Here is a 15,114-nt window from a genome sequence, read left to right on the forward strand (position 1 = left end):
CGGTTTCATATACGTAAAGGTAAACTGGGGCACGATGAATTACGTGCGTGTGTGTGCGTGCGTGTGTGTGATTGCATGAATTAGTGGTCAACTGAAAAACTTAGATAATAAGACCCCTGATTATTCAACAGAATTGTGAAATTACACTTGCTTAAACATACCATGTTAAACACCAAACCCCCCAAAGCTCTGTTCCAAAGACATCCAGCGTTTCCTCACACAGTGCTGTAAGCCATTAGAAGCATGCGGTAAGAAGCAAACTCACCATACACAAACAGAACATATTCGTCACTGTTGCTCCCGAGGTGGTTGTGCGCTTCGCAACGGTACGTGCCGTTGTCCGTTTTGTTCAGTGAGGTGATGATTAGTTCTCTGCCCTCCACGATCATGCGCTCCACGTCAGGAAGGTCTCCACCGTCTTTTGTCCAGAGAACAGGCTCGGGTCTAAACGCAACAAGCATTTGTACATTTATCTCCAGACTTTGCTGACATTCTTTCTGAGATAAGACATTTATAATGTTATGAACAGTTCATTTTTGTGTCTATTTTCACATACCCATACTTCTTTTTGGAAAACCCTTCCATAATAGCATTGTACGAAGCTACACAGCATATGTGCTACCACAGGTGGCCTACACAGCTACCGATCTGGATCCCAGCCAGCAACCAGAGGAGGCTGTCAGCTTTTCATTACTACTTCTAGATCTGTTATCATTATTACTTGTAGATCTGTTGTGTTATCATTACTACTTCTAGATCTGTTATCATTACTACTTGTAGATCTGTTGAGATTATCATTACTACTTTTAGAAAGATCTGTCATGTTATCTTATCATTATCAGAACAAGACTTTAAAGAACAAGAAAGGCACCGAAATAGTAGAACCTATCAGTGAAGACTTAATATGGTGGCGCGTTGTCATTCCTAATCCCACAGACTGCAATACAAGGATGCTCTTGGATTTTAAGGATATTTCCACCCATGGGCTTCCACCTTTTATGCTGCATTAAACTGCTGGTGTGGCAGCGCAGCAGGACAGCAGTACACAGTGGACTGTCCCAACTCCTTATTCCCCAGACACTGGCAAATGTCATAATGGCTTACGGCTTGATTAAAGGTTTAAAGCTCGGTTAAGTCTGATAATTATAGCTGCAGCTAAAGTTATTGGCCCCACCTTTTATCATCATTTTTTGGGAGAGGATCTTACAGGAGTCAGGCCTACGGCTTGAAAAGGTCAGAGAATTCAACTTGGCTAATAAACTGCCATCTCTCTGTAATTATGCGGCACACTAGATCTCACCTAAATATCAAGATCTGATTTATAACTGAAAGCTTTTTTTCTCACATGCTGAAGTAAAGGTCTTCAACTAGTAATTAGATCTTATGGCTCCTGGATTTCACCTTGTACTCTTTAAACTGAGAACAGAAGAAAGTTCAGGGCCAACAAATGAAAATGTTCCTAACTGCTGAAAGGAGGAATGACACACTTACAGCGGGTTGCCTTTGGATACACACTCCAGTTTGAAGTACTGCCCTTCCTGGGGCACTATTAAAGAGTGCACAATCTCTACTTGAGGTGCATCTGCGGTGGAAAAAAGAACTCATTTTGTAAACAAGAATAGAAACCCAAGGAATTAAACAAATTCTGGCCTAAATATACTCACAGAAGTCATAAAAGTTCCCAAAACCACATAATGTGGTACAGCTGACATTTTACAGAGAAAAAAGAAGTTTCCTTAAAACATAAGATGAGAAACCAATTTGCCCTGCAAATTTCCAGCTGGTTCCATACTTTGCCTAATTACTATTTTTAAGTAAACATGAATAAATCTTCTTTTGGAACATAATGAATTATGGCACTGCTGAAAAAGTTGCCTTTTTGCTGCATATGTTAAGCTAGAGAAGCCAGGAGGTTTTTGGGCTCGGGTCTTGGGGTTTTGGGGTTAGAGGTTTGGAGTTGGGGGTTTGTGGTTGGAGATTCAGGGGTTGGGGGTTTTGGGGCTTGGAGGTTGTGAGTTCAGGGGTTTGGGGTTTGGAGTTGGGGGTTTGGGGGTTTGTGGGTTGAAGGTTGGGGGTTTGTGGGTTGGAGGTTGGGGGTTTGTAGGTTGGAGTTTGGGGGTTTGTGGGTTGGAGGTTGGGGGTTTGTGGGTTGGAGGCTGGGGGTTTGTAGGTTGGAGTTTGGGCTTGGTGACTCACAGTGGACCTCCAGCACCTCTGTGACTTGATGAGGGGTGGAGTTGAGTGCCACATGCTCCACACTGCAGGTGTATGCGGCTCCGTCATCGTTGCGGTCCACCTGGAGACGTACGGTGCTCCTCACCACGAATGATCTACCAGTGGCGTTCACCTCTTTCACACCTGCCACAGTGCAGACCAATGAGCGCATGTTAGAATTCTCCCCGAGACCCAGAGCACCAGCTGTTGAGATCCTCAGACTGGAGACCACGTCGAGTCCAACACTGCTGGACTACATTTCACTGCTGCAATATGCAACAACTCTGGAATTCTACAGACCAGCTGGCTTTCGGCTTAATATGTTTTGAAGCTCCAGAGGGAATTTTTCTTCCTACTTGAATTTCTTTGTAAATTTAGTGAAGCAGATAAAAAAAAAAAACAACAACAACAACAACAAGGAGCAAAGTAAAAGAAAGCATGGTGAAGGCTTAAAACCACAGCCAATCGCCTACTTGTCAGGAAACATTGATAGAGGAGGGTAGTACATGGCCAGTGTTCTGGGCAGGTGCCAAGGGCTGTCTTGTCCACCAGGCGTGAAAGCCACAGCCCAGGGGCATGAACAGTCGAGTGAGAAACCTGGATGTTCTCCACTAAACATTTCACTGCACGTACACAGTACACGGATGGCCTGCCAGCTAATATGGATGAGAATCTCTCTCTCTCTCTCTCTCTCTCTCTCTCTCTCTCTCTTATACACACACAAATATACACATACACACACACTGCAAGTGCAAGCACAAATTCTAGCTGTCCTTGAAATTGTCATCCATATCTTCCTCTTTACCATCGAAACAAAAATATTGACATTATTTCCTTTACAACTTTGACGCGTCTTCCATCCAGAGCAGCAGGAGGTAGCAGAACTGTAATGTGAGGAGCTGCTCTGTCATAGTTGGTGTTTCTGCAGCTCCACTGGCAGGTTTTGACCTGTCAGCCTGCGTCCAGGACACAATTCAGATTTGGGTTCTTCAGTTGAGCTTAAAGTTTAAAGCTGCAGGCCACAATGCATCACAGCAGGAAGAGAACGTTACACAGTTCCCTACGTGACCAAACAAGAACTTTTCCATCCATCAACTGTCAATGAAACCATGGACACATGGTACTAATGAATCTTCAACCTGAGTTTTCAACCTGAATCTTCACCCTGAACGCTGTTACCAGATGAGCCCTGCAGGTAACGCCAGTGATCCAAGCGAAACACAAAAAGATGGCTACAAATGCACATAATGAAAACTAATAACAAGACAAACAATACTGGAACAATACTTGGAGGACACGATTACTCATATACCATCAAACAAGACTGAATAAAACAAACCAGGATGGATCTGCTATTACAGCAGTTTTTGTAATCATTGGATAAGAAGGTTACCAGTTGGGTTAGATGAAGGCAGCTGAGAGGGGATTCTTACAGTCGTGACGCTGAAGCTGGTTTACACAACATGACATGGGGCTTGTGTTAAGGCTGCTAAGACCACCACCCAAAGTCTCCCCCTTTCTTTTTTCCTCTCTCTCTCTCTGTCTGTCTCTCTCTCTCTCTCTCTCTCTCTCTCTCTCTCTCTCTACCTCAGTTGCCACCTTTAACATTAACACAGCTCTGATTCTTTGAAGGGTCTGTTCAGAACATTGCATCTTAGGCTGCTTCAAGTAACTCACTTTTTTTTAACTTGAAAAGTTGAAATTCCTCTGAGTTCTGTTTGAAGTGTTGCAATAACATGACAGACTCCAGAGACCTTCATCCATTTCGAACACCTATAGTACATTACTGTATCCTTTCAATCCAAAATGAAGAAAAGCCATATGTCCTACCATATATTTAGAACATGTCATAGCCATCCTTGCTTCAGAACATTTTGGGTTGTTCAGATTTCTGCTCTTTGCTAATTGTGTTGCTGTGATGTTTTATACTCGCCTGTCCACTCTGGGATACAGAACTGTGCACCCTATGCTCCAGAAGAGAGAGGACTGTTCCTCTGAAGATCTCCAAAACAGACGTTCATTACAACAACACCCCCCCCCCCATTTTAATGATGACACAAAAAAAATGTTAGAAAACTGCCCTTCCACAGGACAGAGAGAGAGGGTCCAATACAATGAGGACTCCCACAGACCCATTTGAATTAAACACAGGCACATCACGCTACAGGAATAACTTACAGAGTTAGGAGTTCAAAACTGTCATAAAGTTGGCACAGCTGACCTTATAATACAGGAAAGTGTATTTCCTTGTATCTAAACAAGTACAGCCCATCTTGGGAGAAAGTGTCAGGGGATCTGGCCTGAGATAAGCTGGAAAAGTTTTCTGCATATCTTACATAACAAATATTCATTAAAGTCAGCATTTCTGTACTCCTGCCCATTCTGGAACAGTATCCCTTTGTATCAGACATCCCACTTGGGTTTTGACAGCGACCCGGATGAGCAGACCTGATCCTTCACACCAGATCTGATCACAGCCAGACATTCCCTTGAAGAGGAGCGAGTGATGGAGAGCAGGCTAGGATGCTGTGTAGTGGAGGTGAGCTGTGTAGCAGAGGTGAGCTGTGAAGCAGAGTTGACTTGTGTAGCAGAGGTGAGCTGTGAAGCAGAGGAGAGCTGTGTAGCAGAGAAGAGCTGTGTAGCGGAGGTGAGCTGAGTAGCAGAGAAGAGCTGTGTAGCGGAGGTCAGCTGAGTTGCGGAGGTGAGTTGTGTAGCAGCGGTCAGCTGAGTAGCGGAGGTGAGTTGTGTAGCAGCGGTTAGCTGAGTTGCGGAGGTGAGTTGTGTAGCAGCGGTCAGCTGAGTAGCGGAGGTGAGCTGTGTAGCGGAGATCAGCTGAGTAGCAGAGAAGAGCTGTGTAGCGGAGGTGAGCTGTGTAGCAGAGGTGAGCTGTGTAGCGGAGGTGAGCTGTGTAGCAGCGGTCAGCTGAGTAGCGGAGGTGAGCTGTGTAGCGGAGGTGAGCTGTGTAGCAGAGGTGAGCTGTGTAGCGGAGGTGAGCTGAGTAGCAGAGGTGAGCTCCCCCTCCACTGTGTGCTAGGTGAGTGCTGTCTCAGAGATACGGACTCCTCATAGTCCATGGGTTTGTTACACTCCATCAGGCCAAATGGAGCAAAGTCCTGACACAAACCTGCTTAAGCCAAATGTCTAGACAATATTTAGTTGTCTCTAAGGTGATATGCTGGGTGGACATCTGTTCAGGTGAAAATAATGCCTAATGTATTCAACCTTAATGTAACGTGCTAAAACACTGTCGTAACTCAACTCATACTGAGGATTCAAGTACTTCACCTTGAAATATAGCAGCTGTACAATCCACACAACACGGTTTTCATCATTTTAATCTAGATACATCACATGTATACATCCAGTGGCTGAACCCATATTGATTACACAGTATAGATTAGGACCATGGATGTAGGATCCTGTCCATTCTGGTCATTAGGACACAAAGTGCTCTTACTCTGAGAGGTTTGATTCTGCAGTAGTAGATGTTATGGTACAGCACATATGCCTCAATATGGTCCTAAATCAGGAAGTCATGGCTAGAATACCAGCTGATGACATAGTGCTGCATTCATAAGTGGGGAGAGGAGTGTGAGTTAACTGTAGGCTGTGTGGTGAGGTGGGGAGAGGAGTGTGTGTTAACTGTGGTGAGGTGAGAGAGGAGTGTGTGTTAACTGTGGTGAGGTGAGAGAGGAGTGAGAGGACTTTTGTGTGTTTGTGTGTTTGTTTACCCACCCTGCACCTCCTTGTCATTCCGGAACCATCGGATGTTGGCGGCTGGTTTACTCCCAGATGTTGTACATGTGAGGGTGACCTCTTCTCCCTCAACAGCAGGTCTCGTGAAGCCAGTGATTTCTGGTTTCTCTGGTACACCTGAAATAAAGAGATTAAAAACCTAAGTGCTTTTTCACATCCTTAACCGGAGGTCTAAACTAACCCACCAATGATGACAACACCAGTGACAACACCAATGATAACACCAGCAATGATGACACCACCAGTGACAACACCAATGATAACACCACCAATGATGACACCACCAGTGACAACACCACCAATGATGACACCACCAGTGACAACATCACCAATGATGACACCACCAATGATGACACCACCAGTGACAACACCACCAATGATGACACCACCAATAATGACACCACCAGTGACAACACCACCAATGATGACACCACCAGTGACAACACCACCAATAATAACACCACCAGTGACACCAATGATAACACCACCAGTGACAACACCAATGACAACACAACCAATGATGATAACACCAGTGAAAACACCACCACTGATAACAACAACATATACACCCCCTGAAATACACCCCCTGATTTACATGACAACACCACCAATGATGACACCACCAGTGACAACGCCACCAATGATGACACCACCAGTGACAACACCACCAATAATAACACCACCAGTGACAACACCACCAATAATAACACCACCAGTGACACCAATGATAACACCACCAGTGACAACACCAATGACAACACAACCAATGATGATAACACCAGTGAAAACACCACCACTGATAACAACAGTGACAACACCACCAATGAAAACACCAATGATAACACCACCAATGATGATAACACCAGTGAAAACACCACCACTGATAACAACAGTGACAACACCACCAATGATAACACCAATGATAACACCACCAATGATGATAACACCAGTGAAAAAACCACCACTGATAACAACAACAGTGACAACACCACCAATGATAACACCAATGATAACACCACCAATGATGATAACACCAGTGAAAAAACCACCACTGATAACAACAACAGTGACAACACCACCAATGATAACACCAATGATAACACCACCAATGATGATAACACCAGTGAAAAAACCACCACTGATAACAACAACAGTGACAACACCACCAATGATAACACCAATGATAACACCACCAATGATGATAACACCAGTGACAACACCAGCAATGATGACAACACCAGTGAAAACACCACCACTGATAACAACATCAATGTGATGGATTTGATTTCCAGGAAGTGTATATGCGGACATACTGAAAAATATATATGTAAGTCACTCTGGCTAACAACAACTGACACACACTAAAATGTAAACAGAGTGGTGAATAGATCAAGTAACCTAATGGTAGTCCTGGCACAATGGTTATAGTTCACCCAGCTATGCTAACAGCCTCCAGAATACAAACTCAGGACCCATCAACCAGCATGAAATACACCCCCTGATTTACATATGTCCCTGTGATGCTGGACTGACTCTTCCATCAGCTGTCCTTACATCTGTTGCGGCAGGGCTGACCTCATCCCTGCAGATTGAGGAGAGGGCGGAGGAGAGTCTATGAGAACATTTACCCAGCACTGTGAGGAAGGCCTTGGAGGTTTTGACGGGCATGGTGAAGAGAGAGCACGTGTACTGGCCCTCGTCCGACAGCGTCACGTCACTGATGCTGATAGTCAGTTCCTTCCACGAGGCTCGGACCAGCTCGATCCGGTTGTCTCTCAGCGCTTCAGCACACACACACACACACACACACACACACATACACACATACACACACACACACGTTAATACACCATAGCGACTAATCACACAGCACTGCATCTACATGTCAGTGTAATCAATTCTAAACAGTAAAAACATGTTTTTAAAATGTTATCTGAAAAGGACCAGATGTAATATTCTCGTGGGGTGAATGAACTTTATTAAGTAGCATTAACATTTCCACTTCAGGAACCTGCTAATGATTCCTGGGTCTCACTCATGTAACTACAAGTCTTACTTATTAGCAACCATTTAGTTAGTGGTTAATGAACAATTCACAATGGTTATCTAATTGTATGCCTTAGGATTAATAAATGATAAAATCGCAACTAACAATATATAATAAATATTTAATAAAATAATATGATTTGAAGTTAACAGGGTAATCATTTCGATCTTCACACAACTATGCAATGAACATGGATATATACAGGTTATCTTTTTTGTTAATTAGATACATTAGTAAAAATCAGCTGGAATTAGCTTCAAGACACGTCTGTTTTAACTTTTTAATTTTCTCGTTGTTGTAAATAACAAGCCGGTAAATTAAGGCTTTGTTATCTGTAGTCGTTCTTAAGTGCCCTCTGTGTTTGAGAAGTCGTACTGAATCACCCAAAGCCCCACGCAAATCTGTCACCTCACTCTCACTCAGCAGTGCAGTCGTCTTCACCAGCAACTCGCTAGGCAACTCGCGAGACAAAACAGGCTCTTAATTCAATAACCCGGAATTTCAGCTCCCAGTCATCTACACCAGCAGCTCATTAAGACACCATCTTGGGAATCGCACCAGATTCCTTCATACAGCTTCCTCGAAGAGAGGCTCTCTTCTGGTCAGCTACAGGGCCAAACGTGTCCAGGACGTTCATATCCATGCATGCAAACTGCAGTGATAATAAACTACAGTAACGTGTCAGACCCTGTGAGTGAGCAGCGCTGTAAGGCGTTCTGCCTCTCTACACACCAGAGCTGCATTTCTGCAGGGCGAGTCAGATGTGCCTGCTTACTGCCTAAGAATAAGGGGCTTTTGTGAGATGGCAAACGTCAGGGGCTTTGGCAGGCGCACATAGCCGAGGTGGATAAAGGCAAAACGCAAGGCGATGAGCTGTGAGCTAGCACTGCAGACGAGCCTGAAGACAGAGCAGTGAAGCCTGTGGAGACAGAGACCATCAAAGTCCGGGCCCAGATGACACAGTACCACCGGCCCATCGCCCTCTGCCTGCCTCTGACACAGAGACAAGGGAGTGGATAAGAGTACCTTGTTGTCTCCAGAAAATAAATGCACACGCACACACATGTGCACACACACACACACACACGCACACACACACACACACACACACACAGAGAGCCTAGCAGAGGTGCAAGGTTCCGTTTGTGCTGAACGAGAAGGAGAGTGGAACATATCAGGCAGCTTTATTTCGAACTGCACCATGACGGCAAGCTGTGCACAGAGACCCTGCACAACACACACAAACCAGACGGTGCTGGTCCAGACTAGAACAGAAACCAGCCATGTGGAATACTAGTTTTGAGTGTGCTGGTAAGGCAAGTACCACTCACTGTCAGAGGTCCCAGTAGATCTAACAGATGTGTCAGTAAACGCCGGTTAAAGTGAAGTTCTGTGGTATGTCTTGTTTTGACACAATGAGGTTAAGCTCAAAGCGTTACTATAAATCCACTGAAGGGCTAAAATGTACAAGAGTTTGAATAACCCTAAAAACAACTGTTATCAATCCAACCCAGGCCAAGCAGAGTTGGCAGAAACTCTACATTCCCCCAACAATACAAACAGAGAAAAGATCAAAATCCGGACACATGCCCAGATGTCACTGTGCTTTGTCACTACTGCAGTGGAACGCCAGTGCTGGAAAAAGGTCTTTTTTTCTTCGGAGCTTAAAAAGGGCGCCATGATGAAACGTTTCGTATCCGACGTCTCTCTGATTTCCTCTGTGCTGTTTATTGCACTTAGGGAGGGGTGTACGTCCAGAAAGCTGACCTTGTGTTCTCTCTCTGTCTCTCCTTCTCCTGATGAAGGTCTCTAAGACTCTCCTTTGGCCTGGGCAGCATGACAGCTTCTAGGTTCAAGCATTCAGCACAGGGTCCTCTACAAACAGCCCATTCGTGTGTCCACAGCTTACGTCTGACTCTCGAGGATTTTTACCAACCACTCAGACTAAAAAAACAAACTGTCTTAAAAACTGTAGATTTGTACTGACAGGTATATGACAATTCTGAACATGGCTACATCCAGTGAACTCTGGATGTAGGACCACATTATCAATATGCTATCATCATAACTGTGTGCGTTCAATTTTCATTTTGAGCAAAGGACCAATAAAAATATCCAACATGAATAAAGAAGATATCTGTTTTACCTTACAGTTTCTCACTTTGCTCAGTGATGACTGACACCCTTCCAGAATCACGTCCTCAGCACCAGTGACTGGGCCCAGTATTGCCGTCTACCAGTGTTCTACCATTCCACTGACTGGGCCTAGTCATCTGTTCTACCAGCCTTAGCAGGTGTGGTGGTGTCGAGTCTGGATCTGGTATATTAGAGCTGGCGGTGATGCATTCAGACAAGCCAAGGGTTTCACTCTGTCCAATTAGACTGCCTTATCTGCTGGCTGTGAAGTGCCAGTACCAGGACAGGCTATGATGGCTACGAGACTCCAAGTCTGCTGTTATCACTGCGTACAGGAAGATGTTACTTACAAGCACTCACCACTTCAAAGCCTTTCGACACGTGCCGATGACCACAGCTTAAAAGAGATTCCAAAATGCAGGTGTATTGCTAAGATGGGTCTCACTTTAACAATACACACTGCACTAAATCTGGATTACATGTGGAAGATCAAACTAAAACTCAGAATTCATAAAACATCCTTAAAAGGAAAAAAAAAAAATCTTTGGAATGTTGATGGATTTTAGAGTCTTTTTCTTTTCCACTGAATGTGAAAATTTGTTTGCTAAGCATGTTAGCAATATTGAACCTGAGATGAGACGCTTTTGGGTCATTCTCTGTGTACAGTGTCTTCACACAAACTACATTATAGTGGCAAGACGCACAACTCTGGATCTGGAATATACCCCTAAGGAAGTGATGGAAGTCTGGAGGAGTTCTTGTGGTCTTAAGAAACATACTAGCATAGTATTAATACATAGCCATTAAAGTTGTGTCAGTCACTCCTTGCTAATGAACTCCACAACCAGAACTTCACTGGTAATGAACTCCACAACCAGAACCTCACTGGGGAGTTCCCAGTGGGTGGAGTTTCCATGTTCTCTGTATCTGCATGGGTTTCCTCCCACAGTCCAAAAACATGGAGGTCAGGTTAACTGGATACTCTAAATTGTCCTGAATCTGTGTGAATTGTGTATGTGAGAATATGTTTGTGAATGTGTATGTCCAGTGATGGTTGGTGCTCTAGTCCTATATCATCTCAGTTATATATAGCTAACCCTATATCAAATTAGCTATATCAACTCTAGTCCTGTATCAACTCTATTTTGCCATTTGAAAATATTCCCTAAATTCCTATGATCCGTGCTGCTTTAAAGGGATCAGGTCCGGATGGACAGCATTGTAACTTTGTAGTTTAGGCTTTCCAGTCCCAGTGATGTCTGAGCAAAGCATGTGAGTATCTGATAACCCTCACCCTCGTTTTTTGTCCTGTTACACACACACCAAAACCAATCCAAATGTCAGGTTTATTTATTTAATTTATTTTATTTATCAACGTATTAATCAGATATGGAGACTTACTGAACTTAATGGAATTAAGGTTTCTTTTTTGAGTGTTGAGTTAATGCTGTTTACCAGAAGTCTTTTTAAAATGTCACGCTGCACTTAACATTTTATTTGTCTGCTGTTAACGCTATAATGAGCCCATTAGGGGTCCACTTATCTCTGTGGATGCTGGACAGCTTTCAAATGTCCATTTACTCTAAATGTGAGAGCACACAGAAGGTTGTGATGGAACTTTTAAGTTCCCAAATTCCACATACGTATAGAACAGAGAATTTGAGGTGGTTTATGGACAAAGAAATAAGCAGTTTTGAGTCTCTCAATTAAGTAATGTTACTGTTGATGTTTAAACACATTTAGGGCTCAATATTGTTTTAAATATATTACAGGTTAGTTTCAGAGGGACCAGTAATATATGTACATGCTGAAAAAGGTTATTCAAAATAGAACAACAGACCCTACCGCATATATGATAGTATAAGTATATTTATACAGTATGTGTAAATTTGTTAAAGTCACCTAAATAACCTCTCTGAAGCACAGCTTGCTGGGTGGGAAAGACGCACTTGATTTTACTGCCTGTTTGAAATTCAGATGACATTTCAGATGACCTTGCAGACAAGTAGATGGTTTTCAACCATCTATTTTATTAGCTCAGTCACTGGTATGGGGCTGACATACTGGCTTTCTGTACATCCGTACTTTGCTAAATCGTTTCATTTGCATAATTTAGCCCTTTACAAATGACGTAAGCGTTTGCACCTGGTCTGCAGAGATGAGCTCAGCAATCAGCCACGATAACCTCCCCATTATACAGCGGGATGCCAGTCACTAGTGGAGGGCTGGGGTTGGCAGATGTTCTGGAGATCTTTACGGCTAACACGAGGAGACGCACGCCACGATGACCAATGCTGACCCCAAGAGAAGGTGAAACAGGAGTGAGAAGCTACAGGTGTCTTCCCTTTAAAACAGGATGCACTCGCATGCTTGGAAATGCTCTAAATAGTCTATTGTATATTTATGGTTATGGCGCATAATAATGGAATTTTCGATCATAAAATCTAATGCACCCTGCATGGCTGTCTGAATCTCCTTGGCTAATGACCAATTTAATGAGTCCATTAATGCAGTAATTTAGAAGATAACAACATTTTGATTGCCCTGGGCCAATTAAGAGGCAGCTCTGCATTTGACCTTTTCAACAGTTTGAGCTGAATGCACCTAATGAAGGTCAGGCATCACTGGCATCAGCGTTTAGGATATGTGAGGTTTTTTGTTTGTTTTTTTAAAAATGTGGCTCTTTCTGACCTCACTCCCAGTACCCTCGTCTACTCCCAATTAGACCTGCCCCCCCCCCGTATGACAAAGCTACACATCACACAGTCTGAGTCTTAAAGGGGGAAAAACAGGTATTCATCTGCATTTGTGACTCCAATTACATCACTTGTGTTTCATCCTAAAATTGTCCATCTATTATTCATCACCTATTACACACAGCTATAAAATGTACTTACATCTCATTAAGAAGTGCAAAATGGATTGCAAGCATGTTTTGCAGGTGTTGTTATTCCATAAACAGGACACAAACAGACGAACCAGTAAATCACGCAGTGTTCTAATTTGTTCTTCTCCACCATGATGAATCAGAAACCGTCTGTGCTTTAACGGAGCAACACTAAGGAAGACATATGGCGTACGCTGATTTTTTTTTCCATCGCGGTAACTCATCACTGTGAAGATTCTTTCAACATTCATCCCCCCTCCCCCCCCAATGGCTTTCCGGTAAGATGGATGCGAACACAGGCATGATGCGCGTGCCAGAGTGGTCCGACGGCACCGGGTCTTAGGCAATGTGCGCATGCCTCTCCAGGAAGGAGCTATTCATGAATAATGCATGAGATGAGAGTGGACCCAAGAGTGTAGTCCATCTGTGTCTCCGTGAGGAGAGGAGCCAGGCAGATCAGGTTTAGGACAGGTCTGAGCGAAGACGAATACCTCCACAGGAGTTCTTTTGTAAAGGACATCCACACACTCACATACACGTCGCCTGACCGTCTTTGCTGGGTTAGGGTTTTTAGATTTAGACCTTCTGTAGGAGTTACCTCACCCACACTAGTGATAGTAAGTTCAGAAGAACAACATAGCAAGAAAGGAAGTGTAATGTCATCTCTCGCTCACCTCCAACCCACGCTGACAGTTGTAGGTGGTTCATATGGTGATGTGCTGCTTCACCTTGGCAGGGCTCAAATGTCAGCCCATCTGTGGTGAGATCATGCGCACGTTCAGTGGACTTCTGAGCTAAAGACTCCTCAGTCTCCGAAAGCTTCCAAACTCGCTGAGAGACCAGACGTAATCAGGCCAGCCATCGCTTCTGATCTTGCTACAGTGCAGTCACTGCATCTGAAGTGGCCAGAACGACACACGTGCCTGGAGCAAAATGTCTGACTGCTACAATGCTAAAACCCTGTTTCTTTTGCACAATGCCACAGAGTGGCTCTGCATATCCCAACTTCTATTATTGATGTCACGGAACGCTCGCCTCTGTGAGTCACGTGGTGTGGCCCGCCACGTGCAGTGGGAGGATCTGTGTTTGTAACCACACCTGCACACACCTGTATTGTGTTAGTCTTTGTCTATTTAAACTCTTGTCATTGTGTGCAGTGTTGTCGGTCATTGGTGAGGTAGCGTGCTAGAGTTAATGTTAAAGTTAAATGTTCTTCTCGTCATTGTTAAATGTAGCTGTGTTTATCGCGTTTGTTTAATGTGAACCGTATTGTGTTCATGTTCATCGTTTGTTTTGCGTGTGAGTGCCGTTGTCTTCATGTGTTAATAAATGTTCGTCCACGTCACTGGAGCCTGTGCGTCCTGCCCCTCGCCCTTCGGTACTCGGGCCACACACGTCTTCTTAAACTTGACTTGGTAATAATTCCCTTTAGACTCTTTGAAATTCAGCCAGAGTGGGCAGCTGCATCCTCACTGAAATCTTCACTCTCATATTTTTTTCCAATTTTCTCTTTTGAATGGCAATGCATAAAGCAGGATCGGTGACACCTGGACAAATTTACAAAAAGCAATCAAAAGGAAATTCCACACATTCAGTTACATTGGTGAACACCACATGTGGATCCCAGTGGTGTGGCTAGACCCTGGAGTGTTAATAGACTGCTGAGTAGGTTCTTCCACCTCATTAACATCATCGTTAACACCATCGTTAAGACCATCGTTAAGATGGTGACAGTATGTTGATGATTACATTTGATTAGGTTTTCCAAGTAAGCATTGTTTCTCACTGTGTATCTCTAGTGTAGATTGCAGATCTATGAAACTGCAGTTTTATTTTGTTCCAACCGCTTTTACAATGCGTTACGATACCCGCTGTCTTGCGTTAGAGTGTGAGGTGTACCACGTGACCCCTGGCCCAGCTCTCCTGCGTTAGAGTGTGAGGTGTACCACGTGAACTGAGGCCCAGCTGCCCTGTGTACCACGTGACCCCTGGCCCAGCTCTCCTGCGTTAGAGTGTGAGGTGTACCACGTGAACTGAGGCCCAGGTGTCCTGTGTACCACGTGACCCCTGGCCC

The 15,114-nt window shown here is 44.1% G+C and overlaps 1 protein-coding gene across 3 annotated transcripts in view; it reads right to left on the reverse strand.

Annotated features, from left to right (window-relative positions):
• cadm2b (cell adhesion molecule 2b) overlaps window positions 1-15,114 on the reverse strand; it is a 118,718-nt gene that overhangs the window by 9,387 nt on the left and 94,217 nt on the right. For all 3 annotated transcript variants that reach the window (XM_027011998.2, XM_027011996.2, XM_027011997.2), the window contains exons 4-8: window positions 7,599-7,751; window positions 5,950-6,087; window positions 2,197-2,358; window positions 1,492-1,582; window positions 266-444 (exon numbers count right to left, since the gene is read on the reverse strand). In XM_027011998.2, coding sequence (XP_026867799.2) covers window positions 266-444; window positions 1,492-1,582; window positions 2,197-2,358; window positions 5,950-6,087; window positions 7,599-7,751 — 723 coding nt within the window. The remainder of the gene's footprint in view (window positions 1-265; window positions 445-1,491; window positions 1,583-2,196; window positions 2,359-5,949; window positions 6,088-7,598; window positions 7,752-15,114) is intronic.

Source organism: Electrophorus electricus, chromosome 15 (assembly GCF_013358815.1).
Source record: "Electrophorus electricus isolate fEleEle1 chromosome 15, fEleEle1.pri, whole genome shotgun sequence".
Taxonomy (NCBI): Eukaryota; Metazoa; Chordata; class Actinopteri; order Gymnotiformes; family Gymnotidae; genus Electrophorus; species Electrophorus electricus.